Source organism: Bombus fervidus, chromosome 9, assembly GCF_041682495.2.
Source record: "Bombus fervidus isolate BK054 chromosome 9, iyBomFerv1, whole genome shotgun sequence".
NCBI lineage: Eukaryota > Metazoa > Arthropoda > Insecta > Hymenoptera > Apidae > Bombus > Bombus fervidus.
The window spans coordinates 11,839,694-11,861,984 of NC_091525.1; the positions used below are offsets into that span (position 1 = coordinate 11,839,694).

Here is a 22,291-nt window from a genome sequence, read left to right on the forward strand (position 1 = left end):
TTGCAGAAATTATAGCAGCCCAATTATCTTGTTAAAAATTCTCCTGGAACGTATCGTTCCACTGCCATAACCTCGTAAGGGTTGGAAGCATTAAAATCTTATTTGTTAAAACAAGAGTAACAAAATCGAAGTATAAAATTACAAGAACCATATCAGAATTAATTTATACATTACACCTTGCGATCTCGGTTTATGGGAGACATGATTCTTCTTTTGACCTCGATGCAGCGCAATGAGTTACTCGTTGGTCTTATTTATGCATTAGTATGGCGACGTGACTTGTCCCAAGCAAAAGGAATATTCGCACGATTTTAACTTTTATTTGAATTTCTCTAAACACCGTGAACTTGCTTCTCTATTTTCGTGCACATCCAGTTTCTACCTTGGATAAGATCTCCGGCTGTTCCACTATCGATAAGCTTAATAACGCGATATGTTAATAACATAGAGTTGCGTAGTTTCATGAAGGAAAGGAAGTCCCCGATAGATTTTATGCGAAATAAAATCTCGCGATTAACAAACTTTCATCGCTGTCAAGACGATGTTAATCATTCCTCAAAATAATTTACATACCGTAATACTATTTACGTAGTAAATAGCTACGTAAAATGCCGCGTACGTCGATATTGGTAATTTGTACCCGTATAGCGCAATAACAACTATAAATTGATATCTTGCTGACCTTAAAATTTTAATTACTTTAACGATCCTTGATCGTGTTAATTAGGTGACGATTTCTCCACCGAAAATACCTTTAAGGTACTCTGATAGTAACGATCAGTTTTCGTAAAAATTTCTCACCTTTTTTTAAAACACCGTTGGAAGTCAATGATTAAGAATGTCTTAGCTTTAAAAAGTAATTTACTGATAAATCAAACACATTTTATCGATGATCCTGTGCGCTTCGAAAAAATGTACGTAGATTTAATCGTAGGGACGACCAGGTTAAACTAAGCTACCGATGCCTGGAGGGCGGATTCCTTAGACACGCCACATTCACGATGCAATTTGTTTAACTTGATCATTCGTTGACCCAGTTTTCGCAAATCATGTGATATGATATAAATCGATACTAGGAGGCAGGAGAAATGAGCGAACATATAATAAAACAACTATTCGGCCGTCGAGAAGATAGGTCATCGTCGATCGTTGCAAATCGAACGTTCCATTCAATTCAGACCGATCATATCGTAACAACGTGACAACGAATAAGAACATTGTTAGATCTCGATCGTGAATCGATTTTATTTTTGTTGAAGTGATCACCACTTTTAAGAAAACTCTACATCTGGTCTTTTATTTTTCTCAAGCACTGAAGCCATCGACAGCGTATCGACAGAAGATTGGGTCGAAGGCAAACCATAAACAGTACACAGGCAACGTTGGCTTCAGGGTTTTCAGTCATAGGGTAACACTGCCAGCGTGCGAATCAGCTCAATTATATTCCGATTTATATTTACACTTCGGTATGTAAAATATATATTTTCTACCTTACAATTTATCCACGCGTTCCTTTGTATTCGTATACATCTAATAACCTCGACAATTTTGATACCTAAAAAAGAAAAGGAAGGGCAGAATTGCTCGTTAACGTCGGTTATTTCAGGATTGCGGTGAATGTATGGCTGAGAGAATTGTAGTTCACGGATTCGAACTCGAGGCACGTTAATCGCGGTCGAAAGTAACCACTTAATTAATGCATTCTATTTCACGTCTATCACGTGCGATCGATGATGCGGAATGTTGCAGTTAACATCCTATAATGGCATGCATCTGGTTCGAATGAACAAATAACAGACATATGTAAAAAGGAAACAAGTAGACAAGTGTAAAGGCAATAAGGAAATGTAAAAAAATCAAATCTGTGAACAAGACAGAAGGCTAAAGAAGAAACGTAAGCAGAAAATGTAAACGAACAATAACTATTGTATAAACAATTTATAATGTGCTGAACGTGTTGAACGATTATCATCCGAATCCAGTAATACAAGCGAAGTAGGTGATAACCGCTTTATGTAATAATTGTGGGAGTTACTGATAGTGATCAATTATTAGCTAATATCTCGGCGCAAAGAAATATCGACAGCGATAGTAAACCACTTCCTTGAAACGGTATCACTATAACAGCGGTCTTATTTTAACGCGTACCATTCATATGTGGGCAGCGAGTAGGAAACAGGATCTTTATCTTCTTATTATCTGCCAGAAGATGATATAAATATGTACAATGTATGTTAATCGTTAGACCAATATATATATATATGTGTGTGTGTGTTTGTGTATATATATACCACGCATGCTCTTTATGAAGCAAAACGCGCATTAATAAAGATGCTTAATATGCTTCTTACCAATCTTTTTAAAGAAATAACGACGAACGACAGAATTTCTTCGAAGCATCGTAAAAATCGATGTCAAACCAACTGAGCTACATTTCACGGAACGAATAGAGGTTTGAATCAACAAACGGCCTCGCAGGAAAAATCGCAGTGGACAATAAAATTTCTAGACTCCCGACCGGAGTAATTTCCTGCTTTGCATAATTCGAGAATAATTTTATTGTTTCGGAAACTCGAGTGATCGCTAGAAATCGCGGCTAGAAACGGACGAGGGAAAAAGAGAGAAGATTCGTCGTGTCAGGCCGCGTTTACGGTTCGCTTATCGTCCACCTTTGGTAGCCTCTATTTTATACAAAGCCAAGGATACCTGAATTTACGGCAGTATGCAATTATTGCTCTCGAGATTCACTGGAACGCGATCATGAACGAGCATCGTTGCCGGCAGATTTATTCCGGTGAAAGTACCGAACTCTATCATCAATAATTATTGATCTTCTGACAAAAAGAATAACAGCTTGGTCGACTTTGTTCTCATATTGATACGTCCTCGGCAATGGAATTATGCCACTAGGTGAAGTCTTCGCGAAAAAATGCTCGTAAATATAGAGAAACTGATCTGTTTCTCTGTTGACGGAAACACGTGAAAAGGCGAGAAAAACTCTACGTTCTGAATATCGCCGTTTTTAAAAAAAATCCAGATCTGGATTGAGGAAAAAGGAACGATCGGGATTCGATCGATTCGTAATTAAACTGGACAGTATGATTAAACAGGGAAAAGTCGTATCTCTTAAAGATCCGTGTTATGCGATCAATATAAACGCGCGCACATAATCGCGCGTAACGGAATAAAGTTACCGCGCGCGCCTCATCATGCCTTTCGTTTTCGGTTTCAGTTGCATGCGCGAATACAGGCGACGAAGTAGGTTGCAGAGTGGACAACTAGCTCACGACAGGGAAATGGTGAATCAATGTCGATGCGTCTGAGCTTGATTAGATCAAACAAAACACTGAATTCTATATTGCAAACGCGTATGCATAGCTGGGGCGATGCAACGTGTCGCTAACGACCTCGTTTCGAAATGTACAAAATGAAGTGCAACTAGAACGGTAAACATGCTTCTTTGGCTAGGTAATGAATGCAATAAATTCGATAAAACATTCCTTCGTGGATCGGTGGCCTAGAAATAGGCACCCCCTGAAATTATTAATTAGGAGCATTCATCTTATTAACATTTTTTCTTTTCTTTTTGTAACGCACGTCTCGCGTAAATGCAAAGAACGTGAGAAACGTGATGTCATACGACTATTAGTAAAATGAACCGCAACACGAATGTCTTTCATATCCAATCGATAATTCAAACGTCTGCAAACTAAACTAGTAATAGCGAAGGGATTGAAGACGAAAAAAGCTATTAATTGTTGATCTAAAAAATTGAAAACAACGAAGAAGCTGGTATTCGAGGTCGATGGTTATATTGACTGGCTACTACTCCTTTCATGGAATGTGTGAATTTTCAGTGGGCACTGTTATTGCTTTGAACTGAATCGACACGGCGCACAGTGGTCAGAAACCGTAAAAACCCGGTCTAAATTCATACGTCTGTTAAACGTGTGTTGTTATATACAAACAGAACAATTTTTTGGGATTTCCGGAGTCACAGAATGTAGTTCTGGTATTTTTCTGCTAGAATGAGAAACAACCCTCGTAAAACCAGTCTTTTAGAAGATGCCTCAGACTAGGGAAACAAAATTTTTACCACTTGATGCGATAGAATTCGATTTCAAGCGAATAATTGTAAAATAAATGTACCCTCGAAACAACGTACGCCCCTCGTTTTCTTCTATTAACTCGACTCCGTTTAAAGCAAATAGGATATGCAGGCAATAGGATAATTTGTTTGATCGGGTCTTGATCGTTAATAATACTGCTACTCGATCAATGTTTTTATTGTCGTCAAGCGATGCGTAATCGTAAAGTAACACGAAATCACGCCTACTTGTTGAATAAGGCAGCGTGCGGATAGTGGGGAGTGATATCTAAACGAAATAAAGCATTCGTATTCTACGATGAACTTTGAACTTTCGCGAACGCTTGATATTTCAAACTGCTCTTACGACGATAGAAAGCAAAGTGGCCCCATCTATTGGAGGGTTGAAGTCTTACTAAGAAGGGTTGTGACTATCCTTTGATATCTTTGCTCTTAAGTATTTACCAACTCTCCCATACCAAATATTAAAATAATCTCCTTAACCCTTCGTTAAATTTATAAATTTACCAAAATACCTTTCGCTGAAGTGTTAAGCCATTCAATTTAACCCAGTCCAGCCTAAAATCAGAATTTCAAATTGCAAACCGAACATAGACACATCACCATCTCTTGGCGAAAGGAACAAGCGGGAAACGATGGACAGTGGTTGCGCACGCGTGCGCGTTATCGATAGCGACGTCGAAGGGGTGAGAAGCAAAGGAAAGAGAAGTGCGTGGATCGAAAAGTCGAGCGAGACACGAGATACCGAGTACTCGATGGAACAACATCGCTGACGTGAACGGTGGAAACGTTCAGTCGTCGGCGCGAGATCCGCTACCGTTGACGTCTGAGCGTCCTCTCGCGAGGACCACGCCAAGAGGAATTCTCTTACTTCAGGAACGGACGAACAACATCAGGCAGGAGCTGCTGACTTGCAGAGAACCGGTACGACCGCGTGGTGGGGTGAGTGCCCGTGGAACAGTAGAAAAGAAACTGGTGTGTGCCGGTAGTGGGAGGAGGAACAAGTTCGAGGAGCGGAAAAGACTCGCAAAATGTCGAGTAACAAGAACGTCAGCGCGTTTGCCGACGAGCGAAAGATCGACATCGAGAAGCCATACTGGGATCAGAGCACGTACAAGGGTAGGGCGCTACACTTCCTCACGGTCACGAACCCATTGAATCTATTCCTCAGCGCCAAGGAGCTCGAACACGCCCGAGACATTGTCACAAAGTACAGGTAGTTAATATGTATGGCGTTGATAATACATCTGACATCGTTATCATTCTACATCAGAATATATGTTAATAGCGGTTGTTTATGCTGTCGTTGGCTTAATCTTCGTACATAACGTTTGTATTAACATAGGAAAGGGGATAGCCTGGCACAATTAAAGGTGACGGAAGACGAGTTATGGAAATGCAAATACCGCTACGACAGCGCGTACCATCCCGACACGGGCGAGAAAATGTTGCTAATTGGACGCATGAGTGCCCAAGTCCCGATGAATATGATGATCACCGGCTGTATGTTGACATTTTACAAGTACGTACTCATTGCTGACGTAAATACTCGCGACATATGCTACATAGTTTCGAGGAAACGGGATCGAGTTTATCGAACGCGCCGATAAGCGCTGTTTAGACCTTTCACCTTGTGTAACTCGAAATTACAAACACAAAGACGTCCGACGACAGCGACCGATAGTCACGTTTTTGCGCAACCAGATAAAAGCGAAAGAGAAGAATCAGTCAGTATGTCAGAAGAATTCAATTATCGTGTTGCAACTTCATCTCGAGACTCCTCGTTGCTCGACATAACAGACGCAGATATCAAACGCGTGTCAAGGACAGTAACGGAAGGATCCGTTTCGATGAATTTTATAGGATATTCTTATAGCATTTCATTTATAATTTTTCAGAACGACGGCGCACGTCGTCATTTGGCAGTGGGTAAACCAATCGTTCAACGCGATCGTCAATTACACAAACCGCAGTGGATCGAGTCCGATCCCCATGAACACGATTTTACAAAGTTACGCCGTTGCAACTGGAGGGGCTGTGATGACAGCCCTCGGGTTAAATCGACTTTTACGGAATGCACCACCCTTGGTAGGTCGATTAGTGCCGTTCGCAGCAGTTGCCGCTGCCAACTGCGTAAACATTCCCTTCATGAGAATGCCGGAGCTTCAAAACGGGATCGAATTACAAACGGAAGAAGGTACGAAGGTCGGCAGCAGTAGACGAGCAGCAAGCAAAGCCATTGCCGCTGTTACTCTGTCTCGTATTCTTATGTCTGCGCCGAGCATGAGTAAGTATCGAAATTGCTTTCATCTGTGACTCGATACGCAAGTCTGTCGTATGAATAGAGAATTAAAAAATGTTATATCTGTTTTAGTATTGTCGCCCATTCTAATGAATTTCATGGACCGACGACAAATGTTACGTAACGCGAAATGGGCAGTCGTCCCCATACAAGTTTTAATTTGCGGAGTCTGCCTGACGTTCGCCACTCCTCTTTGTTGTGCTCTGTTCGTACAACGAGTACCTATTTCGGTGGACGATTTAGAACCAGATGTACGAGATCAGGTGCTCTCCGCAAATCCTAATCTTCGAACGGTATATTACAATAAAGGCCTTTGAACAAGTCGCAAGATTGAAATGCTATCGGGGAAAATATGTAAAGTCAAAGAAACGTATCGCGAATTGGAGAGTTTAAATCGCGATATTTCTATGTATGAAAGTCACTGACGACCTAAAAGTGATTCTATTAGAATCGAAAAACATACAAACATATATATAAATATGCAAACATATCCCCAAGCGCTATTCGCTAATATTACGACTACTACTCGTCGTAACTATCAAATACCGCCAAGGAAAAGTAACGGAGACAATAAAACGGTACAATAAAGTAACATTTATTGAATACAATTTATACATTTATAATATTCAGTGCTGCGATATTCAGTTCAAGATTAACATTCGTAATATCCTGTTGATCCATGCCGACCTTCCGTGCAGAACCCAGAGGTTTTATTTTTCGGCCGAATCGACCGGTCTTCCTCTGCCACAGACCGCTTCTCGGTCGATTTCCAAGTTCCCTATTCTTCTGTGCGCTACCAATTGGCGTCGAACCATGTAGGATGTTCGACAGTCTACCCACGGTCGCCATACAGCTTTGGTGGATGCTGAACTCCTTCTTGCTTGGCATTTTAACGACCACGCGATCCTCTCCATCCTTCCTTATAATCGTGCCGAACGTTCCAGCGGCGTGAATGTAACAACCTCCTTGATTAGGGTATTTTTCCACGCAATTAACGATCGTCCCTTTGGGCAACGCTCCCAATGGATAAGCGTCTCCTTCAAAGGCTCTGACATGATTTTCAGGAATGCCTTTATGAGTACGGATTATGTCTCCAACTTTCATATTCTCCGTCGCGAGAATGTACTGCAAATTAGAGCCGTTTCCAATCAAAGCTACGAACGACGTTCTGCAACCGTCCTTGAATACTGCTAACACTTTGTCTTCTCTTGGGGGTTCGTTAAGATCAATAGGCCCATCTCTGATCCACTGAATCCAGTGATATTTGTGTTTGATCCCTCCACCGATACCTTTCGCCACCAATCTTCCTGTTTTAATCGTAAATAACACGAATGAGAAAAAATGTAACATTGGTTTCGATATACGCTAATCGAATTTCCCGCCGTAGTAGGAAATTCCCTTACCGATTGATGGCTGTACAGTCGAAAACAAGAAATCTATATACAGGTTGAGAATATAAACTTTGAGAAAGTAATTTCTCGTCGAATTATTAAAATGTCTTATCAAAATAGAAGAATATCGAAGCAAAACGAGTGAAATTTAAATATAACACGCACCTGTAACGGGATCTCTCCCTGCTAAATTCGTAACATTTAAAGGTTCAACCGTATACTTGTCTTTATAGTGAACGATTCTTCGGTAACTTTTCCCTTTCTCTCCGGGATTTGGAAGTTTCACAAGATTCCACTGATTTCTTTTCGGCTGCACTTGAACCGGCACTGAGGCAGCTTTGTAACAAACATTGACGGAATGTCTAGTGAAAACACGAGCTACCAACGACATGGCAGACATTTTGCCTCGGATCGATTACAGTGCCATCTTCTCATCTAAAGAACATGTTTGAATCCAGCGGTTGCCGGTAGATGTCACTAGGAATGTTTCTAATGGGTCTTGATTCGTAATTGTTAGTTAGAACGCGTTAATGTTCCGCGTCGTGTCAACTTGGAATTTTTCGTTTAAATTAACGCGATAGTGTTACTAAAAGTGCTGCGAAAGTGCTAAGCAAGATGTAACAGATAACGTAATTACAGAGTTAAATCGGTATCGCTGATCGTCATACGTACTTGGGAAAAAATGGTCATTGAAGGATATACGCTTCTTAAGAACCTGAACGCAGCTAGCGAACGATCGGAGAATGACGAACCGTGAAGAAACACTGACAGATATGAAAAATAGGGCGTGCCGGATTCATCAGGTACGTTACCGGGGCCATTATATTTATACGAAAGATAAAACAGCGTTATATTGGAAATCAATAAATGATTTTCCGTGCTGACGAGCAATGCATCGTCGTTTCATGCTAAATTTTCACCGGTGCATAAATATAAAATGCATTATCGTCGGTGCACGTTAAATCTCTCCCGTACACGGGAAAAAGTACGAGTGACGAGCCGTTAAATAACGATACGCGTATAAAACGCGGGAACAACGCGAGCGCGCCCTCGCGGTCCCCCTGCTCCGTGTACTCGTAAAACAACCGATCGTAATCTTTTTAACCTTTTGAATAAAAAAGGTTGGAACGACATTTTCGCGCACAATATCATTTTTACCTGAACCGAATCGAATCGGAAGCTACGTACCGAGGCACGCGTAATCGTGTCTGAATAATTCCCTCCTGGCTTAATCGTAGCCTGTTTGGCGGGCTTTTTGAAATAATAATCGCGAGTAAACGGTTGTGTAACGGCCGTACGAAATAGCTTGCGACTCGAAAGAAGGTCGCGTTGTTCAAAGGAGCAAGAACGCGCGAGTATACGCGAACCCTCGTGACGAGGGACAGAAAAGAGAAAAGGTGCGACGAAGATGGTAGCTAGGTAGGGGATGGTAGGGACGAAGGGACGAGAGAGGAGGGAACGCTTAATTGGCCTGGGGTAATTATTTTATTAAGTGAGAAGATGGCGGATGGAATGCTAAGAGAGAGCATGCTGGTGCGGTCTGGCGGGTAGGTTGTCGGTGGTGGGCCGAGGGGTTGGGCGGGGGTGCAAGCGCGAAGGGTGGAGCGAGCAGTGGCGGCGGCAGGTGACGGTGTGGAGAGCGTTTAAAATACCTACGTACCACGAACGTGAATACCGCGGAGCCAGTTTCCCGTGTATATGCGAACGCGGCCGCAACTTTCCGCCGTGTACGTGTCTCTGTTCGCGTGCACGCGTGATTCTCCTCTCATCGTCGCGTATACGTTCATGCGCGCTTCCACCTAGCACGCGTCGAGTACGAAAGGGATGGAAAAGCCGCGGGTAGGTTCTTTCCTCGTACAGAAAGAGACGGAGAAAGAGGAAACGTAGCTTGAGAGGAAAGAGAGGAAGGGAGAACGAGGCAAGGGGTGGAGGAAGGGAACGGTGCTTGCGCGCGCGTTCAACGTTTCTCTGTTGGTTGCGAAGGAGGAACATCTATTACCCGGTACATGGGCCAGAGGGGGAGGGGTGGAATCGTCGAGGGAGGGGTGCGGGCAAGAGTAGTCGAGCGGCAAATTGTCCGCCATCTTACCCACCTTATACCTTATCTCACACCCTCACCGTAACCACCCTTATCCCCCTTCCTCCGTGGTCTCCTCCTCCAGCCGGTTCTTCTCTCATCCTACACGCCGTTCACCCCCTCTCCCTCCCTCCGCAACTTCCATCTTCCTGTTCGCTTTCTCTCGATGTTCCCCGCCGCGCTGCCGCCTCGAAAGCTTTAGATTACCTACCCCTTATAAGCGCTCGTGTTGCCCATTTATTACCACGACTCTCGCGACTACTACGAGACCGAAACTACCACCTCCTTGTATCCTTCTTTTTTCCTTTCTTTCTTTTCCCTACCTACGGCTAGTTCGTTCCTTCGTCGTTCGCGCCACCACCCACCCATTTCCCTTCCACCCCGTTGGTGTTCGTTTATTTCTTACCTTCTTACATGACGCCACGGTTCTCGTTACACTTAACACTGCTTACCGTCGGCGTTAGACACGTATACCGAGATGAAGTCGAATAACACGATTAGTCGAATTTGCGGCAAATGGCCTGCAGGTCGTCGCGATCCTCGCGACGCCTACTTTCGGATACGTGCCAAGGATATTTAAGTTTGAACTCTAGATTTCCTGGAGAACACGTTTCCTTTTTTCTTTTTTTTTTTTTTTTTCTTTTTCTTTTATTTTTGTATATATTCGAAGAAGATCGAAAAACAGGTTCGAACTTTAGTACACGAACGTTACTTTTAAAGAGACACCCTCCCTTTTTTCTAAAGGCGGACGAAAGTTTCCGTTTATCAGGCTGATTCGAGATAGCTGTCCTACTCCTGTACCGGCGGAGATACTTCTCGATATTAGTCACGCGAGGAAAGTTTCGGGGGTGGTGAAAAAAAGCCCGGAGGAGAGCTGCGAAAAAACAAGGATGGATGGGAGGAGAACGATGGTCTCGGTCGATGAAACGTTTCCGCAGGGACGAGTTGCGGATGAACTGCGCGTCGAGTAAGAAAAAGGGCGGCCGAGGTAAATGACGGAGAGAGAAAGAAGCGTGGAAAAAATAAAACGAATGGAAGAAAGAAGCAGAGTAAAATGGTCGGGAGCGAAAAAAGACGAAGAAACGGGGTGGAACGAGAGAGAAAAGGGTGGGAGGGGTTGAGAGGCGCGACGCGGAGATGGCATTTCGCATCGTAAAGTTTTGCAAGCTACCGCTTGAAGAGAGACGAGAAGACGGAAGAACGAAGAGACATGGAAGTAAACGAGAAGGTCTCGATAGCGATGCGACAAGATAAAGACAGAACCACCGTTGACGGTTAGTTGCCTCGGACTTGTTCTCGTTCGTTTCCTCTCAATTCGTCGAGCGCAGAAGAGTCGTCGCTTCGTAGGATCTAGAGACGAGAGCCAGCGGGAGAAAGAATCGAGTTTGATCGAAGGGGATGAGTAAAGAGAACGTGAACGAGAGAAGGAGAAAACGGAATCAGAGGGTAGATGAGAGGGAAGGGGAGAGGATAGCGAGGACCGAGTTGCGAGCATCATAACGGTAGACGATGGTGGCACGAATTGGTGAAAGAAAGACAGAAAGAGGGAGAGAGAGAACAGCGGTAGGATGAGAGGATTGCCACGAGGAGGTGAGGAGTCAGGAGGATGCGGTCGAAGGAGGGTGCAAATAATAACAATAATCATATTTCCCGGCAACATGGCCGCTGAAAGAGGGTGGCCGCGCAGCCTGGGCCGCGTAGGAGGGAAACGAGGTAGGGGTGAGGCAGCCAGGCAGCCAGGGAGGGTTATCATAATATTACAAACCACCGCCGCAGGGATGTATCTATACAACCCCTCGCCCTCACTGTCGTTCACCGTCCCTCTTTCCCTTTCCATTTCCCTTCTATCTGTCCTATTCTTGCTCGTGTATCTTACCCGATGATACTCATCCTCCTGGATCTGCTGTTCCACTCGGCCTCGCGGTGAGGATTCACGCACATATATACACGGACTAGCTAAGTCCTTGTGCGCGCGAATCGCGCGGATCGTCGTATCCGACAATTGTCGCGTTATACACCCCCACACCCCTTTTGGCTGCACCAGCTCGTTCTCCACACCCCACATCTCTCGGGCTGCGTCGTTCTCTGAATACGATCCCGTAGAAAATGTACATCCGCGACATGATCAGGCTTTAGTTTCCACGCCCAGCGGTGGCTCTCGTTCGCCGGAGATATTCGCTTGACGAAACACGTCCACAACCCCCGTTCACAACCTCCATCGCCGTCTCCACCACCTCCTCCGCCTCTGCGTCTCTCGCCCTGTGGGACGTCGAACGCGCGGACACGTTCGAGAAAAATAATTACCTATAAATCCACCGCGACGAATTCAATGCTTTTCACCGGTTCCACGCGTACCTTGCGCTTTTTATTCGCCGCGCCAGCCATTGTCCGCCATTGTCAGCGTAGCCTGTCAACGATGTCGATTGTCGTCGATCGGAAAACCAAAGAAGATACTTTTCGCACGTCGACGAGAATAATTTGTACAACTTCTTCTTCCATTCACCGTCCTCGAATTCACGCGTCTTTTACGAATATCCTCGCCTGCGTCTACACATTAGATTCTTTAAATCGTTCATCCGCGATCGGAGAACAGAAGATCTCCGGACGTAATGGGTCGCTTAATCCTCGATTCGTCGGTCTGTCGGTGAAATCGGGAGTCTCCTCGCTCCTGAAAAATATCACAGGAGGCGAGAAGCTGCGGCAGACAGTCTGTCTGCGGAAGAGCCGGTCGAGTTAATTTCATCCAGATGTCGAGGAGCCTTCGAACGGTTCGTTGACTTTTCCGCGCGAAGCATCGGCATCGTCGTCCCTTCTAATGGCTTCCTAGATGTCCTTGTCGACGAAGTTGAGGCGATACGCCGTGAACGGAACGCCCGACTCGTGCTCCGTGTTGGATTATTTTGTTCGTCGTTCGCTGCGTCAACCGGATGCGGCGGAACTTCCGAGCGGAAAACTAGGTGTTACGAAGTAATTTTGCTCCGCACGGCGGCGGGCGCCGGCACGATACGAGCGCTCATTCAGCGATAATTATGTCATTTACCGACTACGCCGCCGCTCGACTGCGCCGCGTTACGGAAATTACGAGTCTCGCGTGTGGCAATATTATTCTAATTATGAAAGCTGCCGTTTCAAATTGCGAAAGTAACGCTCTATTTATACCGCTATCGCGCGACACGTCGCTCCGGAATGAGAATACGTAAATCGGCCAAATAGTTGCGGAAAATATCCTGCGGAAACCACAGATTCGCAAATAGCGACCAATTTACTTTCACAATACACATTCTCGATCGTTCGATTAATCGCCGTCAGCCGTCGAATCTTTTCCCAAAAATTTTGAAACATCACCGTTCCGTGAATTCTTCGTCGTCTCCTACAGGACGACGAGTTCGATTTCTGGATGACACGCCGCTAACTATGGCCCGCCTCCTAATAGATAATTAATCTAGAAGAGCGTCGCGCTCGCGTTAGACGTCCATTCGAGCCTATCCGATTATCGTATGCATTAAAGTCGACGCATCTAGCTTCGGCGATGCTTAACTTCGCGTTAAGAAGATTAAGGGGGGTGCCTGCCTCCGGTGGAAGGTGCCGGCGTTCAAACGCGGTGAAAGCCGAATCGGAGTCGTACACACGTAAAATTGCTGAAAGCCGTCTGGCTGGCTGCGGAGGATCTCGCGATCCATCGAAGACGACAAACGACGACGATGGAAAAAGAGGCGACGACTTCGCATCTATAGAGAGATCCGGAGCCGGAGTCTGTAGCACCGCGAGCACGTCGGTCTTCTCCAAGAGGGGGTGGTGTCGAGAATGGGGGTAGGTCGAGACCGAGGATCGGCCCCCCCGGGTAAGAGTGGCGAGATCGGCGGCAACGTGAAGGGGGAAAGGAAGCACTTAAAGAATTATCCGAACTCGCAGGAGGGATGGGATTCCTCGCAAGCACGTGCAGCCTTTCCCAGGCCAACACCTAATACCTACTAATACCGTGCCGTGTATCTATCTACCCTTTTACCGCTCTGACGCGAGTCCTACGAGGCCAGGACTACGGAAAGAGTAAGTAGGGTCGTGTTTATAAGTGGATACCTACGTAGTGGCGGGCTGCGGAGCACCCCCGACGACCGAAAGGTCGACCCGGATCTCCGATCCTGGACTGCTCGAGATGTAGAGTGGCGGGGGGGGGGGGCAAGAGGCACGATACACCTTCTCATGAGAGCATAGACCGGCGACCGATAAAAAATACCTTTCGATGCCTTTGGCTTTCTTTCTCTCTTAACCCCCGTGGTCAGTCCGTCGACCCTCTCCGATAGTCTTTTGTATACTTTGTTTTAGATCGGTCCATCTGTAGGGTGGTTTCTTCCGACACATCGATCTGTTAAACGGATTAAATCCCTGACTGTCTGTCTATTCGTTTGTATTACCTCGAAGAGATCACGTTACGTTGGTCTCTGTAAATTGCGTCTTTCCCAGAATCTCCTAATTTTCCATTTTTTTCTTAATTGGACCACGAGGAAGGAGGGACGCAGATCGCTGACTTTTAGCTTCGGAGCACATGTCACCGAAGTCCTTCTGGAAATCCCTGCGGCTGCTCCTCCGCGGCAGACTGCTGGTCTAGGGCCCGTTGAAATTCGTCGGCCGGCTAATTGTCTGGCTTTTTCCCGGCCGCTAGGCCGCGCGCCGTCGTGATCTCGTCGAGAGTTTTTCGACGGACGTTCGGTCTATTCTGTATCGAGTGGGACAAGCGAGAAGAAGAGGGACGCTCGTCGAGCGCCGCACGTGTTGCCAACGCATTCTCCGACAAATTGACTTCAGACCTCGACGCGGTCCGCGGTCGTCCCTCCCTCCCCTCCATGCTCTTCGCCTGTGACTCGACGACGTCGTAGCACCCTCTGAAAACGATCCTCTCTTCTACCGACTCGACCCACACCGCTCCGGTCCGTGCTCACGACGACGCCTTTATTATTAGCCGCGGCGAAGCTAGTTAACCGAGTTAGTTAAGTGAGAATTATTATTTAGCTGTCCCGTCCCGACCCCTCAGCCTTCTGCCTCTCTCCATACCAGGCTCCGCATCGTCGTCGTCGTCCTCTTGGGCTGAATGGAAGGCGAACCGAGTCGAAGAGCGGTGTCAAGCTGAATGCCGCGTAGTAGAAACGCTTACCACCAAACCGCGTCGTCCCACTCATCGCCGCGGTTGTCGTCGCCGCTTCGTCTTCTCCACTCGCCGTCTTATTTGTCCAGGAGGGCCGAGGTGTCGAGCAGTTTACGATTTCCGACTACTTTTCCATGCCGTTTCTTTCGTTCGTCGTAGCTCCCTCGAAGAATCAGATGCTCCTTTAGAGTAGTCGTAGCACGCGGCGAATATTTAGAGGTATTTAGAGCTAGAATCGTTGTGGGAATTTTTGGTGGAGGGAGGATAGGACGCTTGTTGGTTTTAGTAGGATGTTCGGGGATTAATGGCGTGGCAATGAACGTGCTTGAGCTTGCGAGGCGAATTTTAATTGCGTCGGTAAACCGAGAGACAACTGGGAAATATTGTACACATCTGTTCGTAAGTCACTAGACACCTACTAGTTTTTGGGATGAAGTCAACGTCGTGAAGATTTTTGGACGATATATTTGTGCGATATAAATAATTGGTATCTATCGACTGTGACAAAACTCGTTTTAAATCACATTGTTTGTGAATTTTGCGTGGAAAGTACTTACAGTATCGTTCGCAATTGACTTGTTCGCAAGCTATGTCGCTTTTAATTTCTGGATTTGTTCGGAAATTAAAACGTGCGGAAGAACGATGATATTAGAAAATCTGTTTTTTCTTCTCTCTCCAATATTTACTTAGAATTTACCACTTATTTTCGTCAATTTGGCGCAATCAATAAACTTAGGAAAGTAAACCATTTACGTATCGATTACTAATACGAATAATTCAGAGCGCCAGTGTATAATTTTGGAAGAAAACTCTGCCATAAATTGACTTCCACGATCGCCAATTTCGATTGCATGTACCGTTTTACTTTTGCTTTATGTCACACCATCCGCACGCAATTAAGTGCCCCTTAAATCGCGTGATCCCCCAGTGCATCTACTTACCAGATCAGCTGAGAGTTTCTCACAGTTTACTAGCCTGCCATTTTATCCACGCTATCCCCGATCTTTCCTCCATCGAAATTGCCTCGTCCGCAATGATCTTAACCACCGCTCGTCGATCGAACGATCAGAAAAATCTAAGTAAAAAATCAAATGGGAAAAAAAAGCTGTAAAACCATCGGACCCCTAGCGATCGTTCGCCATACTCTAAACGCCGGGTCGCTCGTAACTCTTAAATCGAACGTAACACGCTTTCAATGACTCGAGCTTGCTCGTACTCTAGCCTGAATCGCTAGAATCCTGACCAGTCACGGTTCATCGAGGATCACCCGCCACTTTAGGAGTATACGCGGATAAATCGGCTCCGGGGAATCCAAGAGGATTCTATGCTTTCTAGAACCGATGGACCGGTCGAGGGAGTTGGAAGAGAAAGGGCTGGCAAAGAGGGAAGGGGAGAGGAGGAAATCGAGGCGGAAGCAGAGTCGATGCTCTTATCTGTCTACGGTACGTCGTAACGATTACCCGATCTGTATAGGTAGACGAGAAGGAGGGCTGCTCCTTCTGCTCGAGTTCTCGATTCCATGGGGTCAGGATACGTTCGCCAGTTTAGGGATATTTTGTGCCAGGCGGTAGAATCGTTTCCCGACGGGATGGGACTGCCTCTTAATTAGCTCTTAAGCGAAAGGCAATTTGTACACGGATATAAGCCGAAGTACAAACTTCTCTGGTGGCGGTGTTTTAAACGTTTACGTAAAGTTTGAATCGCGCGACCACAGCATGACTGGCGCAGGAAAGATCGTTACCGTGGCAGAGAATCCGTAACCTCTCGATCTAGTTACTCGGAGCTTGTTGTTGCACGAACGGAGGAGCCCTCCTTTGTTCATCGGCGTTGTGTCTGAAAGAAACCGTCGTACGAAGCGAAAATCGCGAACCATCTTGTAATCGAGGTAGGTCAGCTTCCCAAACAGGATTCGAACGCAACGAGAGTCAGTTTTAACAGAGAACTTTTGTCCTTCGAAAGGAAGGTAATATTTTCGAAGAAACGCGCTCGAACCGGAGGATTCCATGGCGATCGATTAAAAGAGAAAAAAATAGAAAATCCCCTGGCGGAAAATCCGTGAGATACAGCGGCGAATAAAATCGGACGAGCGAAAAGCGAACGGATAAATTACCGAGCGAGATTGCGTGGAACGAAAACAGGCAATAAAGATATCGGGCCCGGTGAAAAGGGGATGATACACTCGGACCAGCGGGGGTTGCGTCGGGCTCGAATCGAGCGTCGCGGGGAAAGGAATTTTCGCATTCATACGAAACGTCGTTGTGATAAAAAAATTCGTGCTCTGGGTAGGTTCTCGCCTGGCGCGATGATGCGAATAGAGGCGAGCCCGTACAGCGAGCCTCATATCGTATTAATAGGCAATCCGGACAGCAGAGGGGTGTCATAAACTCAAACCCCTAATACTCGCCTAAACTACCTCGGTTAAATAATGGAATCCCTATTCCCACCCGCTCACCACCGCCTCCGCGCTTCCTCTACTTACTCTACGTTTCTCCCTCCTCATTCTCTCTCTTTCTCTCTCTCGCTCACTCACTCACTCCGTTATTTCCTCGTTTCTCACCTACTACAGAAACTAGCGGGAGCTTTGTACTTCTCATTGCGGCTTCCGCCGCGGCGACGAGAATATCCGTGCACCACCGAGATATCGTGTAGCGTCGCGGCGATGATCGTCGCGCAAATTAGTTGCCAATGCTCGATTATTCGCGTCCGACTCCTACGGATTCCAATTGGATTCCTCATTGTTCGTAAGAATTACTCGTTTACAGAATCGTGCTTAGGATTGAACCGAATATGATTGTGAATTTTCCGTTTATTCTTAAACGATTAATTCGCAGGCAACGGAAATATTTTCCGAGCAGGTATAATTGCAGTTTCTCAGTCGAGCGTACTAATAACCGTTGTAGGCGAGCGTGGAGCCGTTTAATCAAGCACAGATAGTGTACAGCACGGCGGGCTTGAATACCAGAAACATAACGGAAGCCATAGAGCCGGGAATACGCCCTAAATTTGGCAGGCAATGGGCCTCGAAATTCCGAAATGAGACCCACACCGTGATAAATCATTGCGTATATTTCTTCAAAGTTCCCTGACGAACGATCTTCGAGTACGTTCCGCTTATCCTTATAACAGAAATATACACACGGTTAAGCCACAATGGACAGCATGTTAACAAACGAGCCGGGAATTTATAACGTATTAGCGAGCAATTTCGAGCAGCGCATTAGGTCCCGCGCGCGTCCCCATCGACGAAACAACCCCCGCCGTGTTGTTCGGCTCCCTTCGGCGAGTCGATCGCCGATCGTTTTCTAATTTGCCGAGCAAACACTCGCGCCGAAACCGAATAGGTTAGCCGGGGCACAATCGCGGAGCCACGGAAGAGAGGCTCGCCACGACAGAAGGGGGTTGCGTCCACAGAGAACAGGGTGGAAGCGAAAAGGACGAAGCAACTAAAGTAAGTACCGGCAAACGAGTCTCTCTCTTCTCCCCCTTGGTCCAACAGTGTCCCACTAGTTCTCCCTCATTTGTAAGCATCTGTGCGTGTAGAAGTCGTCAATCGGTGTACGACTACTACGCGCACGTGTGTGCCCGTGACGAATAAACGATCGTGGTACCATTCTGCGGGAAGATAGTCGTGTGTGCCCTACGCTGCCGAGCACTTTCGTGCGCAACGTTAGTCCGCTGAAACAGGTCGACATCTTGGTCGTAGTCGTTGTCGTCGTCGTCGTCGTCGTAGTCATCCTATCCGTCGTCGTTGACGTGGATGTGTACGCGTGTATGGGGCCCCACTGCACCCCGGGTAACAGAAGGCAGATCTCTCCCGGGAGACTCGACGCTTGTTTGCGCTGCTTATCATCAGTTCCCATTAATATTAAACCGCATTCAACGAACGAAGCCCGCCCCACGGCGGTCGGCCGATGTGTACATAGGTATAACCGACGCGTATATACATACGCGGCCGAGTTTACATATATTAAACGCGTGTGCACACCCCCGCTGCACCTTTCTCTCACCGACCAGCTCTCGCACACGAACGAACTGGTAACTGGTCTCGTAGCCTGTGTATTTGTGAAAACGATCGCGCACACAGGCTGAGCTACGTGTCCGTGAAAGTAAACGAGACGCGAGTGTAGGAACGATTACTCGTCCGTGAAGGTACGAGCACGCGAACACACGCCAATAGCGCAGCGCGATACTCGGAACCGCCGCTGTCCACGCCGGAAGCCGCGCGCGTTACGAGCGATCGAGCGACGAAATAGCCGAGGGTGGGTGTAGCCGATGCGCCGTTTCGAAGCGTGCTCGATGCCGCCGCGGGGAGGACGCGGTGCTCAATTTTCACCCTTTGTTTAATCGCCGACCTAGGAGTCGACTACATTAATTTAATACCCACGCGTGCGCGCCGGCCCGTTTGTTCCCGAAAGGGGAGACTCCTTACTTGGATCGTAAAAGGGGACGAAACATTGGCTGGCAGCGTTTTTAAGCGCCTGACCGATCACGAAGCACCTGCAACTTACCCCCTTGTGGCGTTCGACGATTCTCTCTCTCTCTCTCTCTCTCCCTCTCTCTCTCCCTCTCTATCTCTCTCTGGCAATCGACGTTGGCTGTGTAAAAAACGGAGGAGATTCGGAGCGGATTTTATCGAGGACGGAATTAAGTTTCGTCGAACGAGAGAGAAATTCTTGGACGGTTTTTAAAAATAACGCTCGAAGCAGAGCGTGAACGGGACACCTCGTGCGCAATTGTGGTCCGCGTGGGTGAAGGCAAGCGGAGGTCGATTCGACGTACGAGTCTTCTTGGAAGAGAAAACGATCTTAATTCGCGATCGATGTATCGCTCGAATCACCCAAATTCTTTCACTTCGTCTAACGCGCACAGAAGGTATCCATCGAACGGTGTTTCCCAATTTCAACTACGATTTCTCCGTTTCGTTCGATTCTCTTTCGATCGAAGTGGTTCGATTTAACGGAACCTCGTTTCACGCCAATTCCCGATACGGGAAATTAATTTTCCAACAATTATCGCCTGGGACGAAGAATAGTTCAGGTTTCCGCGTAGAGAGAAAAATAAGGTGGAGAAGAAACAGTCTCGATCGCGTCCTAAAATAAGACGAGTCGTGGAATCTCCGGTTGGAAACGCGTAATAGAAGCCGAGAGGCCGGGAGGGTCGGACGTCTCACTCGTCGGCAACAGTGGGCGGAACTGTGATCGCTTAGAGGCCAAAGGACGATTCAATTAGAATCGACCAGAGCAATCCTGTACTCCAACTGGTCCCATTGACCGTCCTCTCTCTATTTCTCTACCCATGTGCCGTGTTACTCCATTTGATCGACCTCTCTTGGCCGCGATTAAAGCACTGCCAGAGATTTGCTACCGGTGAAAAAACCCTGGCTAGGGATAATGACGAAAATACGCGATGCTTTGTAACGTTCTCGCTAACCTTCTTTCTCCGTCTTTCTCGTATCTAATAGAAAAAAAAAAAAAAAAATAAAAAACAACGGAAATAATCGTAAACTCGCCGATGTTATAGTACAATAATACGATACCGGCGAAGAACGAAAAGATACCGGAAGCTCGATGAATATTTCACGGACGTTAATCGTATTTTCGTAACCGAACGCAAATCCATTGGTAGCCCCCCTTTTGTTCGCCGTCGCTTCGGTAAATGTTTCACAACTATTTGACGATTTCATGCCCTTAAACGTTTCGGAGGCTGGCGTCGCGGTGCGTGCCGATTGCCCCGTAAAAGCGCGTAAAATCGACGAACCCCCCCCGCCCTTCAATGACCCAGCAGTAAAAATCCCCCTAGCGTTTAACGAAACCGGGCCGCCGCGGCTCGTTGCCTCGTGAATAAAAACCAGTCGACGTAAAGGTTTCCAACGGTGGCCACGACACGGTCACCAGTCCCGTTTTTCTATCGCGCGATCGAAACGCTTATTTCCGGAACGTCTTAGGTCGCTGACAAAATCATGGCTTTCGTTTTATCGCTTCGAACGTATATTCGTTTGCGACCCGACCCGCGACATGGGCGGTTTCCAGAGTGGAATGGTTTATTCGGTGCAAGGGACAGCAACCGAACAGTCATTAACGTTATTATGCGCCGTGCTGTTTGTTCAGGGAGCTTAGGCTTTATATAGACGCGCTAGACTTTGTATAATCTGGTATTAATCGTTTTTCTTCGTTCGAGAGAGTGACGGTTCATTTTTTATCCGAGACGTCTTTCCGTGTCTCGTGGTCGCTTAATCAGAAGTAACTGAAAAGTAATATTTCTTTGAAGTCGAGGCAGTTAACACGTACGTTACTACGGCGAATCGAGAGAAAAACGGTGAGATAGAGAAATATTTCCTACGGTATATTTAATAATCTTTAATAACGATATTTTTATTCCAACTATGAGATCTGTTTCTTTCATTTTTCTTATCAACCACCTCGGTTACATATTCGTTCGCTTTGAAATTAAATCTACGCTACTCTTAAATCACATACGTGAAGCTACTAGGAGATCTATTATTCAATTACAAGTGCAATTAATATCCGATTATGAAACTTTTATCACGTTAAACATCGTGCATTTTTACTCTTCGTTCGCTTATTGTTTCTATTGCGATGCTTGTTTACATTTCTAATTTGTTTGTTTATTTACGTTCCTAATTTGTTTGTTTACATTGCCAGCTAGTTTATTTACATTTATCATTTGTTTATTTGCATTTCTATAATCACATAGCAAGCCGAAACCCAATATTAGAAAATCAGTTCAATATTGTAACTGCTCGTATCGAAATATGTATCGTATCCGCTTGTACCAAACGGTTAATAATGTGTACTTTGTATAGAAGATTAATCACGTAGCACAGGTGATAGCGATAACCAAACTTGTTAAGGACAACAGAATTTAAGATGTATCGAAAATAACTCGATCGTCGTTTCTCACGATCGACGAAGCGGATGAAAAAGGGCGATGCCGCTCGATGCATCGGTCACTGTCAAAAAATCACCACCACGATCGCGGAGAAGCCCGTGGAAGAATCGCGTCCAGCAGAAAAAGTGGAAGAACGGACACGGTTGCCGAGAATTTCTGCTCGATCGGTTTCACCGTGGCCCGTCCGTCTCCTTACTGGCCGCGGCTGCACGCGTACGGATGGGGTGACATCTCATTAGGGAGACAAATTGCTTCACCTCTCGACTCTCTGTATACCAGCCCCACTTTCTCGCTCCCTTTCTCTCTTTCAGCTGCTATTCAACACAGAGAGAAGAGCTCGACAGTGCTCTCTCTATAAATAGAT

At 46.2% G+C, this 22,291-nt stretch overlaps 3 protein-coding genes across 3 annotated transcripts in view; 1 reads left to right on the forward strand and 2 right to left on the reverse strand.

The window, feature by feature from the left end:
- Osi6 (DUF1676 domain-containing protein Osi6) overlaps window positions 1–22,291 on the reverse strand; it is a 133,427-nt gene that overhangs the window by 39,618 nt on the left and 71,518 nt on the right. The gene's annotated exons all lie outside the window — the stretch shown is intronic.
- Sfxn1-3 (Sideroflexin-1-3) lies at window positions 4,883–7,018 on the forward strand. Its single transcript, XM_072010036.1, has 4 exons — window positions 4,883–5,324; window positions 5,454–5,630; window positions 6,007–6,395; window positions 6,483–7,018. Exons 1-4 carry the CDS (start codon window positions 5,140–5,142, stop codon window positions 6,725–6,727), a joined length of 996 nt encoding a protein of 331 aa, XP_071866137.1. The 5' UTR covers window positions 4,883–5,139; the 3' UTR covers window positions 6,728–7,018.
- Mrpl2 (mitochondrial ribosomal protein L2) lies at window positions 6,984–8,224 on the reverse strand. Its single transcript, XM_072010038.1, has 2 exons — window positions 7,967–8,224; window positions 6,984–7,717 (listed from the first exon to the last, which is right to left on the reverse strand). The coding sequence occupies exons 1-2, from the start codon at window positions 8,199–8,201 to the stop codon at window positions 7,020–7,022; spliced, it is 933 nt and encodes a 310-aa protein (XP_071866139.1). The 5' UTR covers window positions 8,202–8,224; the 3' UTR covers window positions 6,984–7,019.